The sequence below is a fragment of the Corvus kubaryi genome, unplaced genomic scaffold, assembly GCF_017639235.1.
Source record: "Corvus kubaryi isolate FWS band 111438036 unplaced genomic scaffold, C.kubaryi_AGA036_p1.0 split3-37344, whole genome shotgun sequence".
NCBI classification, from domain to species: domain Eukaryota; kingdom Metazoa; phylum Chordata; class Aves; order Passeriformes; family Corvidae; genus Corvus; species Corvus kubaryi.
Genome location: NW_024582088.1, coordinates 81,470 through 109,464, shown reverse-complemented (window position 1 = coordinate 109,464; position 27,995 = coordinate 81,470). Strand labels below are relative to the sequence as shown.

The 27,995-nt window shown below is 44.8% G+C and overlaps 1 protein-coding gene across 3 annotated transcripts; it reads right to left on the bottom strand.

Moving 5' to 3' along the window:
* Window position 1: 1 nt before the first annotated feature.
* CDC42 (cell division cycle 42) lies at window positions 2-27,950 on the bottom strand. Of its 3 annotated transcripts, none has more exons than XM_042015896.1 (6): window positions 27,848-27,949; window positions 14,940-15,081; window positions 10,507-10,579; window positions 7,452-7,561; window positions 7,159-7,356; window positions 2-1,403 (listed from the first exon to the last, which is right to left on the bottom strand). In XM_042015896.1, exons 2-6 carry the CDS (start codon window positions 15,042-15,044, stop codon window positions 1,314-1,316), a joined length of 576 nt encoding a protein of 191 aa, XP_041871830.1. In that variant the 5' UTR covers window positions 15,045-15,081; window positions 27,848-27,949; the 3' UTR covers window positions 2-1,313. The 3 variants fall into 3 exon arrangements, with proteins under 3 accessions (XP_041871830.1, XP_041871832.1, XP_041871831.1); XM_042015898.1 differs by lacking the exon at window positions 27,848-27,949 and adding an exon at window positions 26,514-26,597; XM_042015897.1 differs by lacking the exon at window positions 2-1,403 and adding an exon at window positions 1,664-2,887 and having other exon boundaries at window positions 27,848-27,950.
* Between the last annotated feature and the right edge of the window lie 45 nt (window positions 27,951-27,995).

Below are 27,995 nucleotides of genomic sequence, written 5' to 3'. Positions count from 1 at the left end.
CTTGTGAAGATACTTTATGTTTAATACATCTGAAAAGAATGCATATACAAAGAACTTAGACATGAAAAAGCATTGGTTCAACACTAATGAGTCTACAAGAAATTGAAATTTTGGAAGATGGAGAAGATTCCCTAAGTCTTAAAAAAATTTGAATTTGCAAACCAAATATATTTTTGGTAAAATCCTTACAATACTGCAGTTGGTCTATGTAGAGACCCTGCACATGATCCTCAGGGGTTGGAGCCCCTCTTATAGGTTCAAGGTTACTCACGAGCAAAATGCAGAAAAAGGGGTTCCCTCAACTGGTCCCAATATGGTGCCACACCAAACACCAGAAGCCCCTCCCTGCAATTCCTTTCAACTGACACAGGCCTATCTTTCCACCCCTCCCTGAAGGATGCCAAGCCATCCAGCAAGAGATGCACCATCAGAGCCAGCTCCAAAACCCATTGCAGCATATCCCAGGTCCCTTCAGGGTGTCCAATAGCAGTGTATGTGCTGGTAATTGTAAGCGTTTCTCTAATAATTAAGGATTGGCAGAAGGTAGATTCGTTAAAAGCCAACTGACCCAGCTACGCATGTTTTCAAAAGCGCAGTTATTTCTTCAACATGAGCCAGAAGCTTATGATGGCAAAGATTAAGGAAGAGACTGGCAAGTTAGTTTCAAGTCTGATGGTGCATCCAGAGAAAATCATTCTCCTATTCCTAAGGCTTCATAACTTAGAGGATGGGATATAAATTTATGACCTGCACAGTAAAAAAGCCAGGGGAAAAAGATACAAGGCAACTTCAGAGAAGATGTGTTTTCTACAATCCTTCTTAGAGGAGCACCAGCTTGGGACATTTTATTTTCCTGACTAAAGTCTGCTCATACCCAGGCTGCTGGCTGGCTGGCTGCAGAACAGCCCTACAAGATCTAGAAACCAGAACCAAGTTTTGCCACACTGGCATAAGGGGCAAGGCTTCAGTAAAACAGCCTAAAATTAGTCTGTTACAGAAAAAGTCATTGAGCATGCCTTGATGTTAAACAAAAAAAAATTAGAAACAATAAACAAAAAACTAGTAATGATCAGTGTTTTCTGATAATACATAATTACTCAAAATTAACTAGTTTAACTGAATTGAGGGGGCACTGGGGAATAAACACTAACATTCTCATCTCACACAGGGATCGTGTGGGGGAGATGGGAGTGCAGGGCATTTGTCATTATTGCAAAAACAAATTTTAAAATTTGTATCTTTAGTTTGATTTTAACATTGCTTTTAGTATGACATCAAACACCAGCTTTGCAGAAAGGGCCGTGGAGGGATGTTCATAGCAGCACACACCTGCGAGTCTTCTTCGGCTCCGGGGGCTCCAGGGCAGCCAATATCGCTTCGTCAAATACATTCTTTAGGCCTTTCTGAAAAGGGGCAAAGAGAGAAAGGGGCAGTCTCATTTTTGAGTTTTCATACAAACAAAACCCCAGAAAGCTAAGTGGCAGCCACACCCCTCTAAAGACAGATGGAGATTTGCCATCCCCAAAGCCTGCCTGCCCAGCAAGGCTCCATACCACTGCTGTCAGCAGCTCCCGAGCACAGCATCTCATTTTCAGAACAAGAAAACTTATCCTCTGAGAGCAGAGCAGTGTACTTCACAAGAAGCAAAACACACACACCAAAGTAATTTCCTTAAAGCAATTTTTATGATTAACTGGCTACTCACACATTTCACATGCTAATGGCAAAGTAGAAAGTGCTGCATTCAGATGGAAGAGCTCAACCTGGAGCACACCTGGGACAACACACACCCGTGTGTCAGTGGAGGAGAAACAAGGCAAGCATGCAATGATAACCTGGTCCAGTACATGCTCTGGTTGGGCATCCAGCCCCAAACACCCCAGGGTTAGAAGTAGCCAGGCAGAGCCCAGAAGCTGCCATGGTAGCAGAGAAGTCAAACTGGGAGGAGTACAGAGGGGTACCATACACTCTGTTAAGGATTAAATGGGAGCCAGGATGTGCAACTTGAATAAAGCTTCATCAGTCATTTATACAAACAACCGCAATTTTTAATTTCAAAATTTAAAGACAAGCTACAATTGATGTTTTTTCCTTAAAACAATAAAAATCAGAAGCACGATAGTAAGCAGAAGCTTTACATCTTACAGTAACAGGTTTTAAGGATTGATTATTGAAATGAAGAGCTCTACCATGTTAGTGAAAGCAAGAATTTTAACAGTTCATAAAGCAGTAGCAAGTACATCAATATTTCCTTCCCCCCAAAGACTGACAGATACTCCACCTATAGCACAGACAGCCAAAGCAACAGCAACAGAAAACATCTCACTGCACACAGGAGAACCAGAAAACCCTTCACGTTACAGCATCATTTGCAGATCACCAGTTCAGGTACTTTTGTCATGCAAATACAGTTAAGAGTCACAAGTAGAAATTGAAAACATTCACACTGTTTCTTTCAGTTGGATTCAGGAAGATCAAACATCATCTCTTATTTTTTTGATTGTTCTTTAAATAATGATGTAACCAAATCCTTTCCCCCAACAGCCTGAATTATAAAGCTAGCCACACCTGGCAACCCAAGCAGCAGGGAGTTAAGCGAGTCCAGTTCACGTTCCACAGTCACAATGTTTTACTAAAGATCTCAAGTACTGTTTTCAGTCCAAGAGCTAATACAGAGGTTGCTCTAAGATGGCAAGCAGGCACAACAGCTTTCAATCAAGGTGGTTTGATTCATTTTTAACCAGGTTTCTACTGCAGTGGGACAGAGGAAGCAGCAGCAAGAGGGGAAGAAGAAAGTTTAGAATATACAGCACTTCCTTTTGGGCTGAGTTTCCGGAGGCTCGAGGGCAGCTAGGATAGCCTCATCAAACACATTCTTCAGACCTCTCTACAAGACAGAGGGGAGGAGAAAAAACAGCAGCCAGGTTAGAGGATTAGAGAAAAACAAGCAGATACAAAGAGCATTCAGGAGCAGGCTGAATTCACAGAGGCAGTAAACAGATTTACTTTGCAAAAAACAAAGTAGATCCCAAGAGGAAATCTCATTTAGATGACCCAGAAGTCAATGACAGACAGACAGAACATGTGACAGGCCAAGTCAGACAAAATCAACACTCAGAAGGGCAGAGGCACAAACACAGCAAGAACATGGGGGTGCAGGCAGAAAAAGGGTGACGGTTTCCACTCCACTGCTGTACATACATTGAGGGAGTTTACAGGGGAATAAATCAAGCAGACAGCAGCTTGCCCCACCACAGGGACCAAAAAGGTCAGTTAAACCTTTTGTCATCACCCACGGATAAGTGAGCACCTTGGATGCACAGACTACTGCTCCCAACTCTCCAGGTGGCAGCTGGTCCAGAGCAAAGGCTCCAAACAACTCCTCTGCTTTGTGAATTCAGCCCCTGAATAACTGAAGATCTCCAAATGGCTGGGAACACACAATCTGGGATGGAAGCAGGACCTCCCTGGTAAGCCATCATCACTGGCAGTCACTAACTCTCTGTCTTTAGAAGTGATGCAATATCTTACCAGTGCTACTCTGACACTGGGAGCCAGCATGGAAATGGTGCATTTCAGTTATTCAGTTTAGTTTCCAAAGCAAGTGTAACCACAGAAAGATGGGAACAGCGTTAGGAGTGGAACAACTGGGATCCAACACCAGACAAGCAGTCACAGAGCTGCAGGACTCTGCAGGGGTTACACCGGAGCACGGAGTATGCGCTGCATTTGCTGTAAGCACAACAGGAACAGTGCAGGGTGTTACCACTCCCACCCAACTCTGCCAAGTTACACACCACACTGGAAGTGAAACCTGGCTCAGTTTAGGCTAACTGGACTCGCCTAAATCTACTGTCATGAGTGCACCCTTCAAAAACTCAGGAGAACTGTTTATGACAGCTAAAGGCAAACAGAAAAGCTTCAATTACATCCTGTAAACAACTGCAGTCTGTGCAAAATTTAGACTTCTTCTTTTAAGATCACTCAAATGTAACTGGTTTCTCCCTTACAGGTTATACTGGATATATCCCTTTTAGAAGGTCTTTAATCTTGTTTGCCGAAGCACATACATAGGAGACCTCTAACGCAGTGCCATCTGGAAGCATTTAAGGCCATCACATGCAAGATTATACTTGAAAGAACAGTATTTAAGGAAACGACAATGTACATTCTGCACATTCTGTACACCCTCCCCAGCAGTTTTTCTTTTTCTTTAAATGAGTTGCAACTCAGGCTCACAAAAGAGCTAAAAAACTTCAGATAAATAATGCCTCTGAAGTCTAAGTACTAATTAGATTTCCCTTCTCTGTGAGAATAATGCTGTGGCATAAAATCAATTATGCACTGTTAGACAGATGAAGAACCCCGGCAGGACAAGAGTCAAAAAACCAATTTTACTTAAATCCTCCTATTCAGAGACTCCTCTTTTATTTTCCTATTGCCAAGGAGAAATTTGGTCAGGAGTGCAGAATGTGGGATTTGGTTTGAAGGACCTAGCCAAAAAGGGAAGAGGATAAAAAAAAAAACGACTGGGACAAAATTATTGCGAAAATGGACCAGGATTAATAGCCTGGATGACCAAGAGTAACAACATGAGGGAAAGGAGCTGTGTTCAATACCACAGGCACACAGGCCTGTTAAAATCACGACTTTTGTGTTTCACAGGGAACAGGCTGAGATCAGGCTTCCTTTACTCCCTCTGTTTATGGACAACTTAAGGCACTTTATAAATCTGTGTCAAAACTGTCAACCTACCATCAGGAGGGAAAAGAAACCAAATTCAGCACTCTCTCTGGTATTAGGTACTAGGATTGGGCTTCAGAAAGTCCACTCATACACTTGCACCCAAGAGTAACAGAAGTAACAAACACTGTAGTCGCAATCTGTCAGTCACCCTTTCCTAACAGCAAAGCCTGACCTACTTGTCACAGTGACACTGGGCCCTGTTTTGTAGAGAAAGGTTGGAGATGGACACTGAAAATGCCTTCATCACAAAAAGGGATTCCACAACCTGAGGAAAAGGGGATAGAACTGGCTCTCCAATAGAGCATTCATCCAAACTGGGGGAGAAGATACTCTGTCTTTACAGAAAAAAACTCAGAAATTCAGCCTCTCATGACTCACACAGTACAAAAACAAATAATGCCAGCTCCATGATTCTACGACTATTTGCTAGTGGGTTGCCAAAGTCATTTGTAAATTAGTTGGGAAGAAAAAAAACAGCCTGGACTGCTGAGGTGAACTGCACAGACAGCATCCAAGGCAAAGAGAGACTGAATACCCAGCTGAGTCTCACTTCAGCTGAAATCAGCTCCTATAGCACTGCCTTGCAGGTAGGAAAACAACCCTCCCGGCCAGGGAAGCAGCCGGCTTCTGTGTTCAGCAAGCTGCCAGTGAGATCACTGCAAGAGCTCCAAACAACCCTTCGCAGTTCAGCTACGCTGCTGTTCACCAGCTACTGATGACAGACCCAGGAAAAAAGTGTTTTGTGAGTCAACAACAAATGAAGGGAGAAGAATGGAGCAGATGCAAACCGACTAGTCATCCAAGTGAGAAGGCTTCTGAACCTTCCTCCCAGGTCACTCCTGACTCCTAAAATTATCAGTGGGTATACAAGCACTAATGCTCTGGAAAAAAATCAGGCTGAGCTTCCAAGTGCATAAAGTCGTTCACTGCAACAGATACAGATTAGTCTATCTGGAAATAGAAAGAATGGATAAACACTGCCACTTTTTTGTTATATCAACTCTTGCTCTGGTAATTCTAAGTGATTCCATGCAATTTGAGCAGACTATACAAGGCAAGTCCAAAGCTACAGAGGAAAGGTCTCAGTGAGCAATACAAGACAAAGGCCCTTGCAGGTACTTACCCAGCTAGCAGGTTCTACAGCCTAGCTAGCAGCAGCATTCAGGCTGTGCCAGACACCATCTAAAAAGGTATTTTGGGGCTGAGCAGATCCAAGAAAATTACAGCCCAAGCATAAATAACCCTCAGCTTGCCTGTGGGCAGTTAGGAAGCACGGCCAAGACCACCTTTTCATCAGGGATTCCCAGGATGAACAGCAGCATGCCTCACCACACCACCTCCAGTGCCAGCATCCTGCACAACTCCAGCAAAGCCACTTCCTTCACAGGAAACACCCAGGCGAATCTTTGTTACAAAAAGAGCCTCAGAATTTTAAACTGAATGGATTTTAAATGGTCAACATGCAATCTGGGCAAAAGGGGCAAGATAAGTAGAACTTCAGGCTTTGGGAAGTTTGGCAATAAAGTTTTGTGCTCAAGGAGATGAATGCACAACATAACTGGAAAGAGTGAGGGGCTTGATACTGTGCACCCCTGGTTCATGCACATCAGGAAGAACAAATTCTTTACAGACCAGCATTAAGGAAGTTGTTTAAAGAGTTGTAGTCAATTCTGCAAGAGTAGGAACTCTGCAAGAGTAGGATTAAGTTCCCAGAGCATCCAAAGCCAAGGCAACAGACCAGCTAGCCAGAAAATGGCTCCCACTCCAGTATTCCTAACTGAAAGGGAAAAGATAATTGCATTTCTTGCCCTCAAATCAGCTACTTTAGCTGGCTCTACACTCACATTCACAAGTTATAAACATGATGTGAGAACTGTCTTAAGAACTATTTAACTGTTATTTTCTGTTTCAACAGAACTTCCATCTGAAGGAAGGACACAGGAAACAAGCTCACCACCAGCTGCACAGGAAGAGAAGGCAGCTCTCTACTACGAAGGTTTCCGGTCTTACAAGTAACAGCATTAACTTTTACGAGAGGCTTTTTTTTTCCTTCGCCTGCTCGCTTCAGCAGTGAGGTGCACTCTGTATCCCAACCCAATTATTGTCTGTAATGTACCTTTTTCATTTTTCAATGAGTTTTCAACAGTTATTTTTCTCCAGCACAGACGCAAACACAGTAAGCACATCCTCCTCCATCACCCCTCAACACTAAGCTTAAGCCACACAGGCTGATTTTCCTTGTACCACTGCCAATTCCCTGTGCCTTAGAACAACACAACAAAGAGAAAGCTACAGTGTAAATAGCAGAAACAGAGTTTACACCCTTTCACATCCACATTGAGCTGTTTTTCCCTGGAACTGAAAAAAGTATGGAGTATAAGCAAGCAAAAATGGTCAAAGACCAACCCTCACCTGCGTAAGCGCAGAGCATTCCACATATTTTACAGCCTTCAGGTCCCGGGCCAGCTTTTCAGCAGTCTCTGGAGTTATGGGCTTCTGCTTGTTCTTGGCAAGTTTCTCAATTGTTGAGGGATCATCTCTTAAATCAATCTGGGTCCCAACAAGCAGAAAAGGGGTCTTTGGACAGTGGTGAGTAATTTCAGGTACCCACTAAAGACAGACAAGACACAGCATTTGTTACTAACCACCTAAGATAACTCCTGACATACTTCAGCAGCTCCCTTTTCAGGCAGAGTTCAACCAACCTTTTCTTTCACATTTTCAAATGAAGAAGGAGAGACCACTGAAAAACAGACCAGAAATACATCTGTCTGTGGATAGCTGAGAGGTCGTAATCTATCATAGTCTTCCTGACCTAGAGAGGAGGAAATTAACACTGTATTAGACCCAGACAACAAAATCCTGCCCTTTATAGGGAGCCAGAATGCACATTTCATCACGGTAACATTGCTGTGATTAATCCTAACTCTTAAGCAAAGAGCCAAGCTTAAGAATGGTGAACTCAAACATTTCAAAAATCTAGGTTTCAAATCCAGAATTCATTCAGTTGCTATGTAACAGCGAGCTGCTGAAAGTCACAGGAAAGCTGGGAAGCCTCCAATACATTTTGAGATCAAACACCCTCAGATTGCTTAACACCCTCCTCAATTATAAAGGGAGGTTGCAGAACATGGATCCAGTTATAGAGGAGGTCCTCTGCACCTAGTCCATTCATTACAGGTATTATGCCATCAAATTTCCTTACCCTGCAAAAAAAACCTTGCTCTTTGAAGGGGAGAAAAAAAATAGTTTTGTTCACAAGAATGTTCTGACTTATTCTGTGAGCAGTCAGTGAAGTGTCTCCAGGCAAGAAGAGGAGAATGTTGCTGGTACACAACTGACCAGGCCACTCAGCAGTATTCTCCAAAAACATCACTAAAGTCCCAGCATGGGCTGTGTTTTGGAAGAAGCCAGCCTCTTCCCTTTGAGTCCCTGTGGACAAGCAGTCTCTGTAAGGCACCATTAGCACTGATCCACCAGCCTGACTCTGTCTAAACTCATTCTTAAACCTCCTCCTGCCCAATTCAGCAGTACTGCTTTTAGAAAGTAAATTTGGGACTGAAGCTGCTGCATACACTGACAACCAAATCCGAAGCACTCGGTTAAAATGTCTCAGATTCCAACTAATGCTGTCTCATTCATCATACAAGACAAAGACCTCAAAGAATCTTGAAGGAGCCGACACAACACCTGGGACACCTCAACAGAAAAGACCTACAGTTTGAAAACAGAAATCTAGACAGCCTACTTCAGCTACTGTGCTTGGCTGGACACAGAGGAGTAAGCACTGACCAGAATGATAGTCTCAGAATGGTTTGGGGTGGAAAGAACCTTGAAGCTCATCTCATTCCACCCCTGGCCATGGGCAGGGACACCTTCCACTATCCCAGGTTGCTCCAAGCCCCGTCCAACCTGGCTTCGGACACTTCCAGGGATGAGGCAGCCACAGCTTTTCTGGGCAACCTGTGCCAGGGCCTCACCACCCCCACAGGGAACAATTTCTTCCTAATCTAATCTAAATCTAAAATATCCTGTGGCAATTAACAGAATATTCCAAAAAGTCTGTCTTCCAAGTACAAGCTCAAAACACAGACTTGGGTTTTAACCTGAGAACTAAAAATAGGGATTTCATTCATTGCCAAATTTTGTCACCTGTATTGGCTGCTATTTAGCAAAAAGCAGGCAACCATTAAGAACAAATACTTTCCCCTCAGAAGTCCAGCTCTGGAAAGAAAGCCTTTACATTCACAAGTGCAGAGAGTCACCTACATGCACTCAGGTCATTTGGTAACTGCTCAGAATTACAGGCTGGATCACTGCTCATGTTGATAGTACATGAATGTGCGTAACTACGCACACACCACTTCTCAGAGGTCTGAACCCTCATCATGAAAACAGGCAGAGAAGGACCCAACACAACTTTCACCCACACAGGGACCATGCAATGCTACAACTGCTGTAGGACCACCAAGTCCCTAGAGCACACCACACAACGTGTCAGGAAGGAGTCTCTCTTCTCCACCTAACTCCTTATCCATGAACTAGGAAGCTTACAATAATGGGAACACAAATCCCATTTGGGAGGAGAACATGAAGAGCTAAAGTGAAGCCATGCTGAAGAATACATTCAGTACAGACAGCTCAGGGTACAGCTGCAGTGCCAGCTGCAGGTTGAGCTCTGGGTGTCCGGGAGCCCCGGGTGAGCAGGCACTGACCCTCTGCACAAAAAAGGGCCCAGGGACCTGTGGCACCACCAGCTGATGGACGTTCAGAGATACAGCAGGAGCCAAGGATTCAGCTGGAAGCCCCCAGACTTTCAAACACATGCTGTGAGGGACACAAAAGCCCACAGTTTGCTTTGTTCAGGGTCCCCTCCCAGAGGCGCTAGCTCAAGCTGTTATTTTGGTTTTGCACCACAACTAAATTTTAAGGATCTAGACATCTGAGACATCTATGGGAAACCTGGGACCAAGGCAGTAAGGAAACCTTGTCTGACTGCAAAGTGTGGTGCACGTTGAGCGTCAAGCGAGGCCCCACTAGGTCACTGGAGCTGCTACTACAAACAGACTTCAGTCCCAGCTCAGGTGGTGAAGTGTGACTGTCAGAATGGCTCCTGGATGGGCAAACAGGAAAGTTTCTTCAACAGCTATAGGGTTTAACTGGAAACCTAAGATTGTTTCATTAATTAAATTAGACGCTAATGATGCGTGTAAGAATACAGCTGGAAACAGATTAAATTATATCAGGACAATTTTAGATGAAAGCTTATGAACTAAGCTCTCTAGAAGGGCTCTTTTGAAGAAGAGTTTACAATACCAGTTGCTGCCACATCACTTCAGTATTATTATGCAGTAGAGACGGGGTATCCAGCAGCTGAACCAGTTTCTACCCTTTCTTGGTAACTGTTCACACATGCAAAGCAATGTTTAGCTGTTTAATCACTGCACATTTCTCCAGCCTGAAACTGAGAAGCAGCTTAAACAAGAGGCCAGCAGATTTTTAATTTTTAAAAGCACGCACTGAGAGGGCTTATGAAATCCACACTGTGACTTCATCCACATTAAGGATGCAGAGACATACACACATTTAAGACATTCCAATATCAGTCATTCTGTCTTGACAGAATCAAGAGAGATTTTCCCCTTCCATTAAAAAAAAAAAAAATATCACCAAAAAACCCCCAACTGTATGTCTCCATGTTCAACATCACCTCAGGTAAATCTTGGTCAGGTACAACGACGTAAGCACTTGGTTTCTCACCTGCAGTATCGAAGAGGCCAAGGGTGTAAGGCTCTCCTCCAATCATCACTGTTACAGCATAGTTATCAAAAACCTGTCAAGAAAAGAGACACACATTTAGAGGGGACATGAATAGGCCATCTCTCAAACCATCAGCTTACCCATCTTGCCAGAGCACCTCTGATTTGAACAAGAGACACCTCTACAGGAAAACAGAACCATCAAGCTTACACTGCTATTACCACTAATACCATTAACAGAACAATTCCATATGGAATAGGGATACTCCAGCTGTTTCCATGACATACTAAAGCAAAGGCGTATGATGTACACCACTGAATAACACATGGTAAAAACCACTGAGCAAAACACCTACAACAGTGTTTGCCTGTTACTGCAAGGAGGTTTCCCACGCTGCCACAGAAATTCCAAACCTTAGTGTGACAGAATAAACACATCTCCACAAGGACAGAACGGGTAATGTCAGCCCCGCCCTTCGGGCACACAGTGATGGGGCTGCATCTCACAGTACCCAAATCCTCTGAAGTCCGTATTTCTAAATATCTAGGGAGCTCTATTACAGAGTCCATCTTTTCAAAAGGGATTTATCCTCCATCTTTGAAGGAAGCAGCATTTGATAAAAATCAGCCTGTGTCAAATTCAATCTAAATGGAGAGTCTGACTCCAGATATCAAATACTATTGCCTCTGCAACATCACCTGGCACAACAGTACTGCCCTCCAGGACAGACCCACTGCACAGATCAAAGCCAGCACTACCCACCGTTTCACCCACTAACTGGTTTAGAGCACAACTGAGCACAAGGGCCTACGCAAAAGCTCACCTCCAACACCCAGCCACTCAGCAGTGCTATGTCTGAGGTCAGCATCCTTCATTCCAATTACCATGTTATCTTCAGAACCACAAAAGACAGTATTGCAGAAACTACCTTTGGCAAAAGATCCTTCCCACTGCAAAAAAACCAAAACCCACCACCTGTCCCTGCAAGTTGCTGCATGGTCACTTGGGGCCAGTCGGGATCTCCAAATGATAACGGGGAAGTTCTGCTTCCTCACAGAACTGCAGCCTGAGCAGTTCTCACAGCTGAAGTAAATCCCAACAGGAAAGAGGCCAGCAGCCACCTCAAAGGCTTTTCATGGAAGCAAGCAGGGAGGGATGTGGAAAATAAGCAGTCCCATGCACCTCTTGTTAATATAGCAAGAGCTTAGGTCATTGGGAAAAAAACCACCAAAATTTGAGGTAAGAGCACTGAGACTGCACTTCAAAGCTGTACTTCCCAGAGTTCAGATATCTCCTTCCCACCTGACTGCCCTGGTTAAAGACACTGACACTACCCTAATTTTTTCAACTTTTCACTACTCACAATGACTGAGAAAGCAACTACGGCCACTGCACACTGCATATCCCCACAGCATCATCCAGAAGCAGAAATCCACTTCTCACACTATTTTGAATTAGTACACTCAAGATTTTAAAGCACTGCAAGAGACCTCACCACTCGTCCCCATTACCTGCAGCCCAATCCATCACATGCTGCACTGGGTTTGCCTTAACTGAACACGCAACTATCCAGCTCCAAGTAACACCTTGAGGCTGAGGGAGGGTGGAAAGTATTTCACAGGGCACATTCAACACGCCTGTACTGCTTCAAGACCCCAAAAGACAGATCAGGATGAGGACTCCTCTGTTCCTAGGAACAGAACAAGGAACCAGAATGATGAAGGTCAGAGCATTTGCTCTTCCAGATGTCAGAAGATGGTCAGCAGCTCAATCCCCCAATGATATCCCCCCGTTTTTGCTCACTACCACCTGTAGCTGCCCTTTTAAGGCAATTAGCATGTCTTCTTTTTCATCTTTTTTTATTTTTAAAGCTCCCTATCGCAAAATGGGATTTTTTAATTTCAATATTTTTGTTAAGGTACAGCTACTACTGAAATGTTTGGGGTAGAGCCCTAAGGAGGCCAGGGTTACGAGGCTGGTCTTCACACAAACCTGGCAACTACAGTCTCATAGCAGATGTCACAGACAATTTCATCCTCAGTTGTGCCAAAAAGGCTAAAAACCAGAGCCCAAATAAGTTTCAGTTCCTGCTAATGCCAGAAAGCCCATGGCAGCAGCTGGCATGAGCTCTCATGGGAGAAGACCCACACTTGAGCTGTCACAACCCAAACATTGCCAGTGCCTTTCCATAGACGTGCCCCTCACTGCCTTGATTTTTGAGAATGGCAACAAGATCAAAAACACACAGGTAGCAAACCATGTGCAGCACCACTGTGAAATCCATCTTCCACTGGGAAATATCCTCCATAAAGAGAAAAGATTGCAAAACGCAGAGCCAACTGAACAGAACTATCTATCAGTCTGAACTGGTATGTTCTCCATCCATACTGTGGCCAGGCCACTGCACAAGCACAGCAGTATTGGTTCTATTTCTCTGTCCATTCACTACTAGAAGCATTAGCTGGAATATCAGAGGTTACACACCAGTTTCCAGAGTCTGAAATATGCCTCTAGGTCATTCACAGATTTAGGAATGGGCCTCTGATATCTCCGGAACAGCAAGTTCCTCAAGCCATGAAGTTCACAGTTAAGTAACAGGCCAGAAACATGGGGCAGGTTTAAAAGGCACTATAAAGAAGCCTTACCACCTTAGCCTTAGGACCTTGAACACACTTCACTGGCAACTAACTTTTTAGCAAGTTTTCCACATTCCTGCTAACAGAGATTTACAGCCACTACTACTGTGTGCAGGACAACAGACAAACTTGAAGGCTTTCAAAACACATATTTTAAGATTATAACATTTTTCAACTTAATCACTTCCCTTAAGGGATAAGTATAGAAACACTCAGTGCTGAACTCACTGACCAATTTCATTTTGCCTTGACTACAAACAATAGCTTAAATAGGACAAGCAGCCTTCCAAAGGTTCAGCACAGGATGTGACAGCCCTACAAGCATCACATCAGGATACTTGACACCACTGAAAAACTTAGGAACGGTGAAACAGTTTCAAATGCCACTTCTGTACAAATCCATAACAGAGCCCATGAGAGAGGCTGATCCCGGGTCTCCATGCTTACAGCACAATCCACAAGTTCCCAACTGTGGCCACTGCATTTACCCTGAACACTATGAGGTTTGGGAGTCCTTTCATCTTTAGCTCCTGATCTACAGCTAAAGACAAACATTTTTATTTTGTGGAAGTCTGTCCTACACAGGACAAACCTTGTATTTGGTAAGTTGAAAAAATTTTGATAGCATACAAAGCCAATACCTCCAAAAGATGTGATGATGTTTACTGCAACTTCTTTCCCACAAAGAAAGGACATTTCTGTAAAGTCCTATTCCAGAAGAGCTATCGGGCAGAGCTACCCAGCATCTCAGAGGAGCTATCTGGTCTTCTGAGTTACTTTGTAACACAGAGAATATTACCAACCCTTTCACCGGCGGGTGTTCTCTGTGATGCATTTCCAGACCCAAATTTGTTTGGGATACCAAGGTAAACTCTTCAACTCGTGTATTAGTAGAAGATGGCCTTTTCAGGTCCACAACAGAGAAAATTACTAAAAAGTGCATCCAGCTGTCAAAGTCTCTTGCAGCAACCTCACTAAAAACTGACGCACCTCAGTGGCAGTATATGATCTTGCATATGCAATATTAAGCAGAAAAGCACTTTTCTAACAGGAAGACTGTGCACATGTCTCACAGGCAGCCAAACTGCTCTCAACTAAAACTTTAGATAAATCAAGGGATTCAGTATTTCAGAAAACGGAGCCTGTGAAACTCAAAAAGGTTACTTCAACATAGTCAAGGACTACACATAAACTGGCATACATTTGGAAGTACAGAGGAACGTGACTGCATCCAAACACAGTCCTCGTTCTTAGCTGAAGTTGACCAGTCACCCTCCATAGTTCACTACATCTCTGGATCTTTCCAGAACTTTTTGGAGTTGCAAAAGAAAAATGAGCCTCAGAAAATGTTAACTGTAGTCACTGACTATTCCAGCAACATGAAACATGCCTTTCCCTAGAAACAAAGGTGTTTCAAAGGTGTAGCAGGAAGTGAGAGCACAACCAGGACAACAGGTGTTCCTACTGCTTGCTCTCCACTGGTCTGCAGTTGCTCACACTGTTAATCTCACGCACAGAATCCACCCACAAAGAGAACACAGATTCTGCAGAGCAATCAAGCAGCAAGAACTGACCAGATGCAGGTGAACTGACCACCATTACCAGGTGATATGGAAGGCAGCAGCAGGGTATCAGACTGATTGCTACTTTTCCATGCTGTATTAGTCAGTCTCCAAGAGGAAAGCAGGCTGCAAGAACACATATTAGGGCATGCATGCCATCAAGGTTAGTTCGAAAGGGAACTCATGCTACCCTGCCCCATCATGCCCAAAGAACATGAGCCATTCTCACACTTACCGTTGGTACGTATTCCGACGGGAATTTATTTGTTGTATAAGAAATTAAGAGACAGGTTTTACCAACAGCACCATCACCCACTACTACACACTTGATCGTCTGCATAGCTGAAATCTACTAGAATATCAACTCCAAAGAGAACCTAGAAGAAAAAAAAAAAAAATACATGTATTTAGATGTTTCCCATACTCACTAGATAGCCATGCACATCACCTTTGACTCAAGCCCAAACCACTAACAGCACATTTGAGATATGAAAACAAGACATTCCTAAATGAGCTGGTATATCCTTTCTCTCCACCACACACACAAAGCTGCTCACATTCATAAGCGAAAGAATTTTTGCCTAATTACCTAGAGGTGGGCAAAAACATCTTTGGGCTTTTCCAGACTCGGTTTTTAATGCATGGAAGCATCTAGCCCCAGATGCACTGAAAGCTTGAAGTGTAAGCTCTGGTCTTGAGAGCTGCTCAGTAACACACCTGCCTCCCCGAGAGCTCCCTCTGGAGAGCAGCTCACCATGAGACATTCTGGCAGTGCTTTGAAGGTAGTTTATGGAATAAAAATTAAGGTGTACAGACAGAAATAAATATGATTAGTTTCTTCTTTCCCCGCCTTTTTTAAGGCCTAAGCACCATTTTACAATCTTCTGGTTAAAGTTGCTAGTTAACACACACCTCTATCCCCACTGTGAAGTGTTAACAGCACTGAGAGCTCAGCAGGGCATTCAGATCCCAAGGGAATTACTCTTCAGTAATCCAGATGCACCCAGCTACTCCAACACTGTCTCAGCAAAAACTTTAGTATGTGAACTAAACCAGTATGTATCACCAATATCTCCTCCAAACACTTGCTGGCTACCTCCAATGTTGCATGGCCATCCTTCATTCGTGTATTACTTTAATTAGAGGAGTACCAGGCCTCTGGTCATTCCTTCACACAGATGTGTGAAATCCTGACCCCAGCAAATTAGTTGCAAAGCTCTCACTGACTGTCAGCATCATAACATCCGAAGTACTTTTATTTACAGCAACAGAGACTTGCTGCAACGTCTTTGTAGTCCTGACAGGCACCAGGGGCTGTTGCAAGCAGCAAATTTGCCACCACAGGAACAGCAGAGCCTTAGCCAAGCAAGGATGCTGCCACGGCTCTCAGGTCTGGGTAACTACATTAAAAAACCCAAATCAAACCCTCCTGAACTGTGCATTTGGTCACTTCCTGGGGATTTCACTTCTTACAGTAATGTGAATAAAGTACAGCGCAAATCCAGATTTTTGAGGCTTTAGTCACAGCCAGCAACATGATTTGATACTGTATATCACACTGTCATGCCTGCAAGGAAAGGAAATTATTAGGGACTCAAAAGAAACATATCACCCCCAGCTCTTCTTCAGATACTGCAGGGATGCTCTAAGATTTCAACAAAGACAGCTACCTTCATAATAAACATCCTCAAAGTTCCTAAGAACAATACTTGTAGGGGAATACTAGTCACCACCATTCCCACAAGACCCGGACAAAAATCACAAGCAGTTTTAGGAAATGGCAGCAAAGATTCTCAGAGCAGGCCATGAGCCAGCACCTGGTACACAAGCCACTTACACTGCCATCCTCATCTATAAATCTTCTTTCAGCAAACACAGAGACAATGAACGATGTGTGTAAGTATCAGGTGTTGCCACCGGTCCTCTACTTGGTGCCCAATTTCAATATCAATAGAACCTATTGATTTATACAGATCTCAGTTTCACAGTGGACATTCAGCAGGATGCACTGTGCAGATTTATCAACAGGCCCTTCATTACTACAGCAAAAAGCTCTGCAATTCAGGCCTGAAGCAAACACGTATTTACTCAGGAGGACAAAGCAATTACTTACGTTTCAAAAGACATCCTCTGTGTTCAGGCCAGTTCAACTGTTTACATCCAAGTACTATTATTCAATATTGCAAAGTGCTTCCACAGTTCAGCCTTGCCATGCTGGCGGCACTGACTGATCCCAGAGAAAGTCCCATTTCAGAACAAAAAAAAAAGCAACCAGACAGAAAGCGGGCAGTGGAACAGCACAGCTCAGGCCCACATTAAGAAAGTCCTCATGCTCAAAGCAAAGGTGGAAAGGGATGAGCCACTCATTAAGGAGATTTTCAAAAGGAAAACACACCAAAACTCAGGCCGAGCAAACAACCCAAGTGCATTCCAGCTAACCCCAGCCACAGTAACCAGTATGCCCCACTAGTATAGCCAAGACAATTCTACCACCTGCCTTTTGGTTTGGGCAAAGCTGAAAGCATTCAGCTCTGCCACTGTTCAGCACAGGTAAACTGCTGCCTCCAGGAATTCCTCTCAGAGTTAGTAAATGAAGCACAAAACAAATCTCCACACTGGGTTTCCCAGCCACTTCTCATATGTTTTTCCAATTTCCACTCAAATTTGTTACACTGCCCAGCCAGTCCCCGGAACCCCCGCTCCAGCTGTCCCTGCTCATCCCAGGGCTGGCACAAGTGGAGGAACATCCATCCCTCTCACATAACAGCACTTACAGTCACCCCTTTAGAGAACACGCTTTCCACCCTGCTCTCCCCTGGGCAGACCAGAACTCCTCCATGCTGTAATCCTCCCTTCCTGTTCTACCTCCCTCTTCTACCTGCTTCCCCAATTATTTGCATTTCCTTGTTTACCTGTAATTTGCAGGTTACACATCTGCTTCAGACCAGAAAGCGCACCAGAGATAAAATCCCGACTCTGAAGCATTCCCTGTGCTCACTGCAACACACCAATCCATGACTCTCTATAAATCCAAATGTTGTTTATTACCAGAAAAGCTCACATACACCTTCGCAAAAAGAAAAAAACAAGGGTTTAGTATTATTCTGTAAAGCTCATTACTCCAGAGAGCACCAAGCAAGCCACAGTACTAGAAAACATCTCAGGTCACAGAGTGTGCTGCAAGCCTTCACTTTCTTTCCTGTCCTTGGACACAGTCAAGTCCCAACACTGGCACTGGGAGAGAAGCTGCTGTTCTCTGACAAGTGCTCAGGTCAGAAACTGGGGCTGACACAGCACCAGCTGCGCACACACACCTTGCACATAGCTCACATTATTCCTGCCACAGCTCCAACTCTGGCAGTGAGCTATCAGCCCTATCCACACAGTTTCTCTCGCAGAGAACACCGGCACTGCAAACCAAGAGCATCTACAACAGCACTGCTCATTCCCTCTGCACCTCCAATTCCCTCCTGAAGTGAAGCACTGGCGTGGTGCACATCAACGACTCAAACACACACACCACTGCACTGGGTGAGGCAGCATGCACTATCTTTTTCTAGCAGGTGACCTGACCCTTTCAGTTTTCTGGCAGTGGGAACAAAACTTTCTTATACAACAAATAACCCAAAGCCTTGCTCTGAAGCCTAAAACAGAACCTGAATGGCACAACAGGGGTCTGGAAAAGCCTGGGCAGTGCTGTTTTCTTTTTTTTTTCTTCCCCCTCCTTTCTAAAGCACAAAACTAACCACATTTACCATGAAAACCACTGAACTGGACCACTGGAAGTTCTCTATGAAACAAACAAGTACCACTGCTCTCACACAAGTTGATGAATTGCGCTCCCCCCAGCCCCAATTAGACACTTCAAGATTACATATTAAAAGGAAGAAAACAAATGTGAGCACATCTCTTGTGTAAAGGCATCTCCCCACTTTTTTTTTTAACGGATGTATAACTTTAAATACTGAAACAAGATGGTGTAAGTTCTAAACGCATTTAAGAGTCTTCAGCATAGGTCTCCAAAGTCTTAGCAGTGGCAAAGTGGAGTTGCTGAATAAATTATTTTCCTTGGATTAGTAGGCTTTCTAGATTAGCTGGATGAGCTATTTCATGTTTTGCACTTCTTAGAAGTCCACAGATCACAGCTGAAAACAAGCTCATTTCTAAGGAGCTTTAGATTCACTATCCAGGGACCTACTCTTCCATAGCAATAGCTTTAAGGAGACATACATCATTAACTTGTGGTTTAAAAGTAATTTAATCCAATTTGACATTAACCAGAGAATAACTCATCCCCAGAGTGCAACAACAAGGGAGATAGAAACAAAGAAGTTACAGAGGCTTTGGGCTTGTTTCCCCCCTGAAGACACCACCTAATAAAAGGAAGTCTGTATGTAAAACACCCAGCAGAGAGAGCACTCGTAGCAGTTTTAAATATCTGAGGGAATTGAAACAGACTGGAAAGCACTGAAGTCTTCCCAGCCTGAGTGCAGTGAGTGGATTTTGAGCCATGTAATTGTGAGCCATCTGGCCAAGCCCAGAAAGGAGAGCTGATAAGAGACTGAGAATGCAATGCAGATCAGTATGACCTACTTCTGTTCAAGGAGTTCTAAAGACTTCTTAAAAACATAAATAAAAATTACAAAAAAAAAAAAAAAGGAGCATTGCACTGATTTAATCTCTCAAGCCTCTCTGCAGTGTAACCAAAAACTTCAGCAAATTCAGTAAAGTACATGTTAACTAACAATACTTGTAGTATTTGCTGGGTTCTAACCTGCTTAGCATGTAATCACAACAGCAGGATTTCACAGAACTCAACAACGTCCTAGAGAACTGCGATCTGGCATCCTGGAAACTGTGGATTACACAGCCATGCAAACTCTGTCAAATTCATAGGCCCATTTTACAGAATTTTGCTTTGAAGCTCAATTACACTTTTGTGGAAGACAGCTGATCTGCATTTAGGATCAATTCCAAAAGTGTTTACAGAGATGCAAGTAATAGTGGGACATCATGGAGGTCGGTAATCCCTCCCGGCACAAAGGAAATTCTGGAGTGATGGACTTTGGTCACACAGGCCTGTTCAAGTACCAAAACACTGACTGATCACAAAAGGCTGAAGAAATCCATGGTACCTACGGCAGGTTCCCACTGACTAAGCACAAGCCGTACCATCCCAAACACACTTGCATCTCCTGTGGAAGTCTGACTTTCCCATTCTAAAGGCAAGGCAAGCATATGGAATGTGGTGGTACTATGGGAGCACTTTGTTTTCACAAACTCTGTAACTTAAGAGTAGCTGCAATCTGTTCCAGTACCTGTGTGCACTGCTAATTGCAGAATTAAGTGAAATTTTGTGAGGTTTTGTACACAATCAGTGTTCTCCACTACACCCAGAGTTAAGAATCTGCATGATCTCACCTTCACTTTTGCTGTACGTGCAATCTGAAGGAGAAACCACAAGCCTTCAAGCTTGTTAAAATTTCTCTAACTTTTAAGCTACTGAAGTTTGTTTTCAGGTTAAATGTGTACATTCCCCCAGCCAAAGGAAACTGTGCTGTCAGATCTGTCTGCGAGTCCTGAACTTGCTTCCTGCCTCGGCAGCACCACCACTTCCTCTTTCAGGCAGGACTGAAACTGCTGTCATTTCATCACTAGGACCAGCTCCCTTGGCTTGCTGCAAGGCACCGCTGACCAAGAACCCATTTGTGGTGCTCTCTGGGATACACCATTAGCTTACAAGTTGAACCTTAACCAGTCCATCACAGCTTCCGGATCCTGTTTGGGCACCTGCTCCACATTCCAAGAAAACAAACAGCCATTTCTGAAAACTAAGATTCTTTTTCCCCACCCACTGTCATTTTACAGTTAACAGTTTACTCATCCAACTCAAAGCACTCAGGAGTCCACACTGAAAGGAACAATATTCACAGGATTTTACTCATGATCTCTGGTAACTACTTTTGCCCTTCCACAGTACTTTCATTTCATATCTTATAAAACCACACAGTTCTAAATAAATTATTCATTTGTACTTGGTAATTTCTTCCCAAATTAATCCAATCCATTGTAAGGTCCTTGCCCTCAGCTATCTCTTCTAGCCCTACTAAAAATAAACACTTCCTTTTCAAAGTGACAAGTCTCTCCAATTACAGGGGGAACCAAGGAGAGGTACTTGGCTACTACAATCCCAGCAACCTGATTTGCCTCACCAGAGAGACATACCAGCAATTACATGGAGGGTGTATTGTATGCCTGTATTACAAACACTACATGACAAAGGTCACTGCGTACAACACACCGGTTCTCTGCAGAGATCCCAAGCCACTAATGAAGGCACCACACAGGCTCAGCTGCCAACCGCACCAGGAAGAATACCTTGGACCTCTTGGTACAGTCACAAACCTATGATGCAAAACACCAACAGGAGCCACTCTCTTTAAGAGAGATTAAGAGCTAAACTCCAGAAGGATAAACTGGCACAGAAGGCAAAACTGTTTTTAAGAGCAGTATCACCATGGCCAGAATTCTCCTCTGCACATGTGCAGCAACCATCTACAGACACTGTGCACATCCTCCAGCCCAAAGCCAACCTTCCAGCCTGCTAGGAATCATCTTCTTCATGAAGATCTCACCCCAGAACTAAACACATCTGCCACTTCTATGCTAGTAAGGTGGCAAATGACATGTAAAAGAATACATTAGGTTCTAAACCACCTGGTGCCCAAGCTCAACTGCCCATCCTGCCCACAGCTTAGGCTGCTGCAGACACTTAAACTTCATACACAAATACACTTGTTCCCACAGGTTCCAAGTCAAGCTTATGGCCTGGGTCTTTAGTTTCTTAGGTGAGGCTTAAACTGGCTGTTGAACTACAAACCAGCACTGGAGCTGCACTCCTCTAGAGCAAAGGAAATTATGAAGTCCAAGTTAAAACCTGCAAAAGCACAAGGGACAGACTTGAGACACAATCCTGTACTCCATCAGTTCAGCATCTTGAAAAGGATATCCTGCTTTAAGCATTGTTTTGGCATTACCTGTCACTAACAGATCAGACACAATCCTTTAAATACTACCAGTTCTCCCTGCAGAGTACAAATTCTATCTCCAAAAACCAGTGTTGCTGCTCACTTTATAAGCACGTCTAATTACGAGACACAGCCACAAAAGCTCAGTTGCACTAGAAGCTGTGTCAAGATAAACACAAGAACTCATGTAAAGACCTGGATCTGCAGTGGGTGGGTTTTTATCTGAGGTTGAAGAGACCAACAGCAGCAGAGCACACTGGTGGGCTCCATCCCATGTGCCTGCTCACACCAACAGTCTCAACCTGGTGTTGGATGTCAGCATGAGAAACTTGTGGGTAGGCATACAAAAGCGAGCAGTGGGAAGAGCCACAGGATCACCATCGCCAACAGAGCTGGATCAATACCATGACAGGCCTGATTGACCTCATAGGCTCCTGTTGTTCCTGAAACCCACAAAGTTTGCTATCATTACAGGAATCCCTGTAGGAGATAAAGCACATGTCCGAGGTCCTCGAGCATCTCTTAATCTGCCACTCAACAGAGCCTGCATATCCCAACACCTCTGCAGGTTTGCAGCTCCCATTTCTGGACAAGTTACTATGAATTGCCAAAGAAGCAGTAAGAGATCTCTTCTCAACATGCAATCACCATAGAGCTATCATAAAATAGAATATGCTGAATTGGAAGGGACCCCACTGTTTGACATCAACTGATATTTTCTATACTTAACGCAATTTTCTTTTTCTAATTCCCTAAGATTTGAGAGCTACTTTGCACATCTTTCTAAAGGCTCCTCACAACCATCTGGTACATACACACACAAGACAGGAAGTGAAGACAGTTGGGCAGGGGAATTTTAATAGCCTGAGCCCAAACTACCAGCAGCACCGTAACACACATTCCAAGTTTTGCAACTTCAAAAAAAGAAGGGGAAAACCATGTCATCCCATTTTAGCCCTAAATTCAAAACCAGAAAGCTGACCAACTAGATAGCGTGACTCAGCGGACTCTGCTGCCACACCAGTTACACTGTGGTACGGCTGTGCCTACACCTGCTTTACCACAGGCATTGCCCACTATCCCACTTCAAGGCTCCAACCAACCACCTTCATCTGAACACCAAGTCCACAGAAAAAAATCAAAAGTGACAACTTTCCCATTATCACTCTGGTTAAGGTTACACTGTCAGAAGTAGCATCAGCACTGGAAAAACCTGCCCCAGATAAAGCACTGGGAAGTGTGTGGGGTTACATTAAATCCTTTTCTGTCAAAGGCACTTTAATCTTACCTTATTACTCCTCACTTTTGTACTCTACAGAAGGCTGTTTTCCTCCTACATGCAACAAAATTCTGTTCAATATTTTACTACGACTTAAAAACCCCTATCTTCACTAGCTTAGTTGCATACTGCTAATATTTAAAAAAAAAAAAGATGCACCTACACTCTTATTTGGACACAGCATCAAACCAAGGCCCACATGGCCCTTATAGTTCTCCCCACATTCCTGTGGCCAACTACATTCCACAGTGCTACAAAAGACACTGGCGGAAGTTCCTCTGTTTTGAGGCATGTTTTTCCTCCATGAGAAGCACCATGCCTTGCACACCACTGTAGCAGATCCTGCTCACTCCTGTTATGCTCAGGGAACAGGACAGCTCCAGGTGCACCATCCACACAACCAGAAAGTTCCCAGGAAGACATGCTGTGTTTAGGGGGAATAGCTCAGGCTGTGTACCAACATGCTGTTTTAAGACTAAAGAGATAAAGCTTTGTTAAAAAACACTGCAAAAGCAACTTTTCCCGGATACTGAGCTATCCTGGATTGGTGTTAAAATAAAGTAGCTGGAAGGCTCACCAACACCAGGACAGCAGCAGGGGAGCTACCCTTCATTCACCTAACCAGCAGAAGGAACCAGAGCAGATGGAACCACCCCACTTTGCCTGGCCCAAGATGAGCCCTGGCAGCCCTCTCCTCAGGGCCAAGAGCATGCTGGGCAACTGGCAGTTGTTCAGCCATCAGCAGATGCACAAGAGGCTCATGAAGAAGAAACTCCAGGACATCGGAGACTCAGCAACACTTCACACGCACTAAACCCTGAAATACCACTGAACTCAAGGTAACTGCTCAAACACACTAAACTCACTGCTGCTGTCAGATCCAGGCCCCACACAAGCCCCTCTGCATTTAGCTGTTCCCCAGCTGCTCTTTGGTGCACGCAGCCATCCAGCTCACAGAGTGGCAGAGGCCTTCCTGACCTGCATCCAAAGCTGCAGGAGCGTTTTTGTCATTAGTTCCCCCAAACAGAACACTCATCATCGACCAGAAACACAGCACAGCATCCTTCAACTTGAGAAGAACTGAGCAATTCAAACCAGCTTGGTCCAAAGCAAGACAATTCTGGCAGCCTCAGCATGCAAGTCTAGCACCGCATGCAACAGCAATCCTCTTCAGCTGCCCCAGGGCCTCTACCAGTCCCACTCCACAGCAGCCTAAGGCTTGCTCTAACACCACTTCAGCTTGGTGAAAACCTTCACCTGCCAGAGTTTGGTCTATGCTGGAAAACACATGCTGATCCCACACAATCTGATCATAGGCATGGACAACTTGGCAAAAATGACCCAGTACCTACACATCCCCTCCAGACAAAGGCCCCAAGGAAGCCCCCGTGCTACTTTATTAAAAAAGGCTTTGTACTAATTTTTCATGAGACAAGAAAATAGTGTACGGACCAACTCTCCTGGTAGGAATAATGCCACAACACTCTAAAGTAATGGGTTGAATTGGCAGCACAAGAGCTTAAAACAGAAAAACAGCTTTTAAAAGCTTTTGCAAAACAAATTCTTTGTTTTCTCTTTATAAAATATCACTTGTTTAGAAGAAAAATCAACACATCTCAAGTAAAGAACAGCTGCTCTACTGAAAACAGGCCAATTAGTATTTTGAAGTTTTATACCTCTTTAGGTCATTCTCTGAAACTCCAAGGGAAGATTACAAAGATTAATTACACAACAACAACACAAACATTGCTTCTTGCTCTCTCTGTTTGCCGTTTTCTGCACACCCAGGGCCAGGTAAACAAATCCAGTTCATCCACTCAAAAACAACCAAAAGGATGCCCCACGAGAAGCTGGGAATTACCTGCCTTAATGCCACTCCTGTCACTCACCTCAGGCATTGACATACACACCACAGGCTGCAAGAGGCAGCTGACCGCTATGTTGGGGTGCCCAGACATCCTCAGGGAGGGAGAACTTTTGTGCCAGGCTTCAGCCCTTGCAGAAACTCTGGAGAAAGGGCTTTCTTTACCTACTAATCCTAATGGCAATATTTCCTGATGGATATACCCTTAGCTTGTATAGTGTAAAACCATTATAAAGTGCAAAGTGAAGGGCTTGGAGGAAGCCAGCTGATTAAATGCTGACAGGCTGCAGAAATGTAAAGGTACTTTAAATTTCTTTTAAAACTTTAGATAAAAGCTTATCTGGCCAGTAAGTTGTTTCATTTGTCATATATTAACTACTGAAAATAGGGTGCTTCCACCTACATTTAACGTAAGAGAGTGAAAGGAGCCAAGGAAGAAGACTATATGGTTAAAGAGAGCTTCTTGCTACCTGAAGCACCAGAAAACAATTTCACTTCCATTTAATTTGACAGCACCTTCATCTTCTAGAACAAAAAAGATGTCATTCTTTCCTCAGGAAAGAATCTTTTCCTCAAAGGCGAGGATAACTACACCCCCCTACAATTCCTCCTGTCTCCTGCTCTAGAAACTCATATCATAAATTCATGATGGAGACAAGGGACGGCAGGAAAGCTCAGCTGACCACAAAAGGCAGGCAGAGAAATTAGGAGGATAAAACACACAAGCCCACAGTCAACTTTTAAAAGCTGTGAGCACTCACATGAGCATCAGGCAGATTACGCACACCTCAGCTGCAGTGCTGCATGTTCGTTTAATGTCCAAGTCTTCCAGAGCTAGCAGCAGAGCTACACCAATCCACCATGGTAACATCAGAGCTGCTGAAAAGGTTTTAATTAAAAGGTCCAGCTATGTATGCTCATAAGACTTGGAAATTTATTTTAGTACTAGAGCTGCATTTTAACCAAAAGGAACCTTTACATCAAGACTAGTGGCCAGCTTCACGCTGCACTTTCCATCAGCCTCACAGATGCTTTTACAGCAAGGAAAGCCCACTGCACACATGTAAGAGAAATCCCTGGGAGTTTCACAGGGCTCCATTTCTGTTTACTGTTGGTTTTTTAGTGAAACTACAGTTTCCATTTCAGGTACCTCGCACTCTAGAGCTTACAGAGCTTTTCTATTTAAACAGTAAAAACATCATTAACTCCCCAGCCCTGGCCATCAGTTTCAGGTAAACAAACAGCCCTAAAGCAAGGCACTTGATGAATTCAGAGCATCAGTTGCAGGTCATGAATAACCAAGTTCAAAGTATGCAAACCTAGTGATTAAAACTTCTGCCTAGGATATACTACCAAAGTGAAAACATGTTTTATCTTGCACCACAGTAATTTTTTACTCCTTGCCAACACTTAAAATTCCTTCTTCTCTTTGCTACTGAAGCATAAACGTGAACAGTTTAAACACCAAGCCACTTTTACAGTCAGCAATACACTGATTCAAACCTTATGTGCACGTCTAAGACCTGACTCAAATATACACTTGCCTATAATATCTTCCTCAGAACCCTAATCAACAAGAGTTTACAAAGCAGAACAACAGCTTCCCCACATACAGCCAGCTGAATATAATTTGCTTACCGAAAAAGAGAAGCTGTAATGCTTTACTGAGTTATCCCAATCACAACACAAAGAGCTTGAGCCAGGTTTTAAATGCCCCTTCAGAAAAAAGAAAAAGATGTTTGAAGTACTGCAACTCAACACTTTGAACAGAGACAACCAACACCTCCTTCCCTCGGAGAGAAGCACATATGAACATGAGACAAAGACAATCAGAGATGGCCAGACCGAGCCACTTCTGATCACCCAGTTGCCATCTAACATGGCCTCCTCGCCAGAGCCTGTCTTCCTCATGCTGCTGTCAGGCGGGGAGCTCCAGCTGCTCTGGCCACAGCATCCATCCACACAGAGAGGACACCGGGAATCCTGACCATTCTTTGTTAAGCAGAGGTTTCCAGTGCTGGCTGTTATGTTCACAGCTACCTGGCTCTCCGACTGCCTCCTACTGCTGTCACCAGCTGCAAGTTCTGCCTATTTATAAGTACAAAACTGAAGTCCAGATCACTAAAACAGACCTTTAAAACACAGACAGGTGTTACGCTGCTGCAGTATATACATTTTTATGAGACTTCAAAGGAGAATGAGAAACACATGTCAATATGTCAACCCTCGAAGCAGCGCTAGCTCTTGCCCCAGCTGCAGCCGGTGGCATCACGCTATAACGAGAGCTGTGGGACGGCTCTAGGTAATCCACAGCCTTGCAGCTCGTGAGGCAGATGCCCAGAAGAGCCTGCGACTCCTTGACCGAGCGCTGTCTATGCAGGGCACATAGCTGGAGCTCAACCCCTCGCCATGCCCGCACCCCCTGCCGCTCAGGGCTCCTGTGGCACGGCACACCCAGCCCAGCCCGCAGCCCCTCGGGGCTTCTCCCACAGCCCCGGGCGCAGCCGGGCTACACCGAGCGCGGAGGGCCGCGGCTGAGGCCGGAACGGGACCAGGGCGGGGCTGGTAGAGGCAGGGCCCAGGGAGTGCAGCCGGGCCTCGCCATGGCCGCGGGAACGCTTCCTGCGCCTCTCCGAGGGTCGAGGCCGCCCGCTGCCGGGAAGGGGGGGAAGGGTGGAGAGGAGAGGCGGCAGCCACCCCCACCGTCTCAACAGACCCGGCCCCGCAAAGGAAGCGCCCGCCAGCAGCCACCGAGACCCTTCCGAGAAGAGGCCGCCCTTCCCCCCGGCAGCCGGCTGCCGGGGAGGCCCCGCACACACAGCGGGCCCGGCAGGGCGGCTCCCGCACAGCGGACGCTCCGACCAAGGTGAAGGCCGGGGGTCTTTCGGTGGGTGCCGGGCGAGGATCGGGGCCAGTCGGTGGTCCCGGTGGTCGGGCGAGGGGTCCCCGTCCCGTCTCCGCCCCACTCTCACCTCGGACGCTCCGCCGGGCGTTGGCAGCTCACTGCGGGGTCTCCTCAGCGCAGGCACAGGGGCAGTCGAGTGACGTCACCGCGCAGCGCGCCGGCGAGGGGCGTGCCGACTACATCGCCCCCTGCCGGCCACGCGCTGCCCGCCGGGC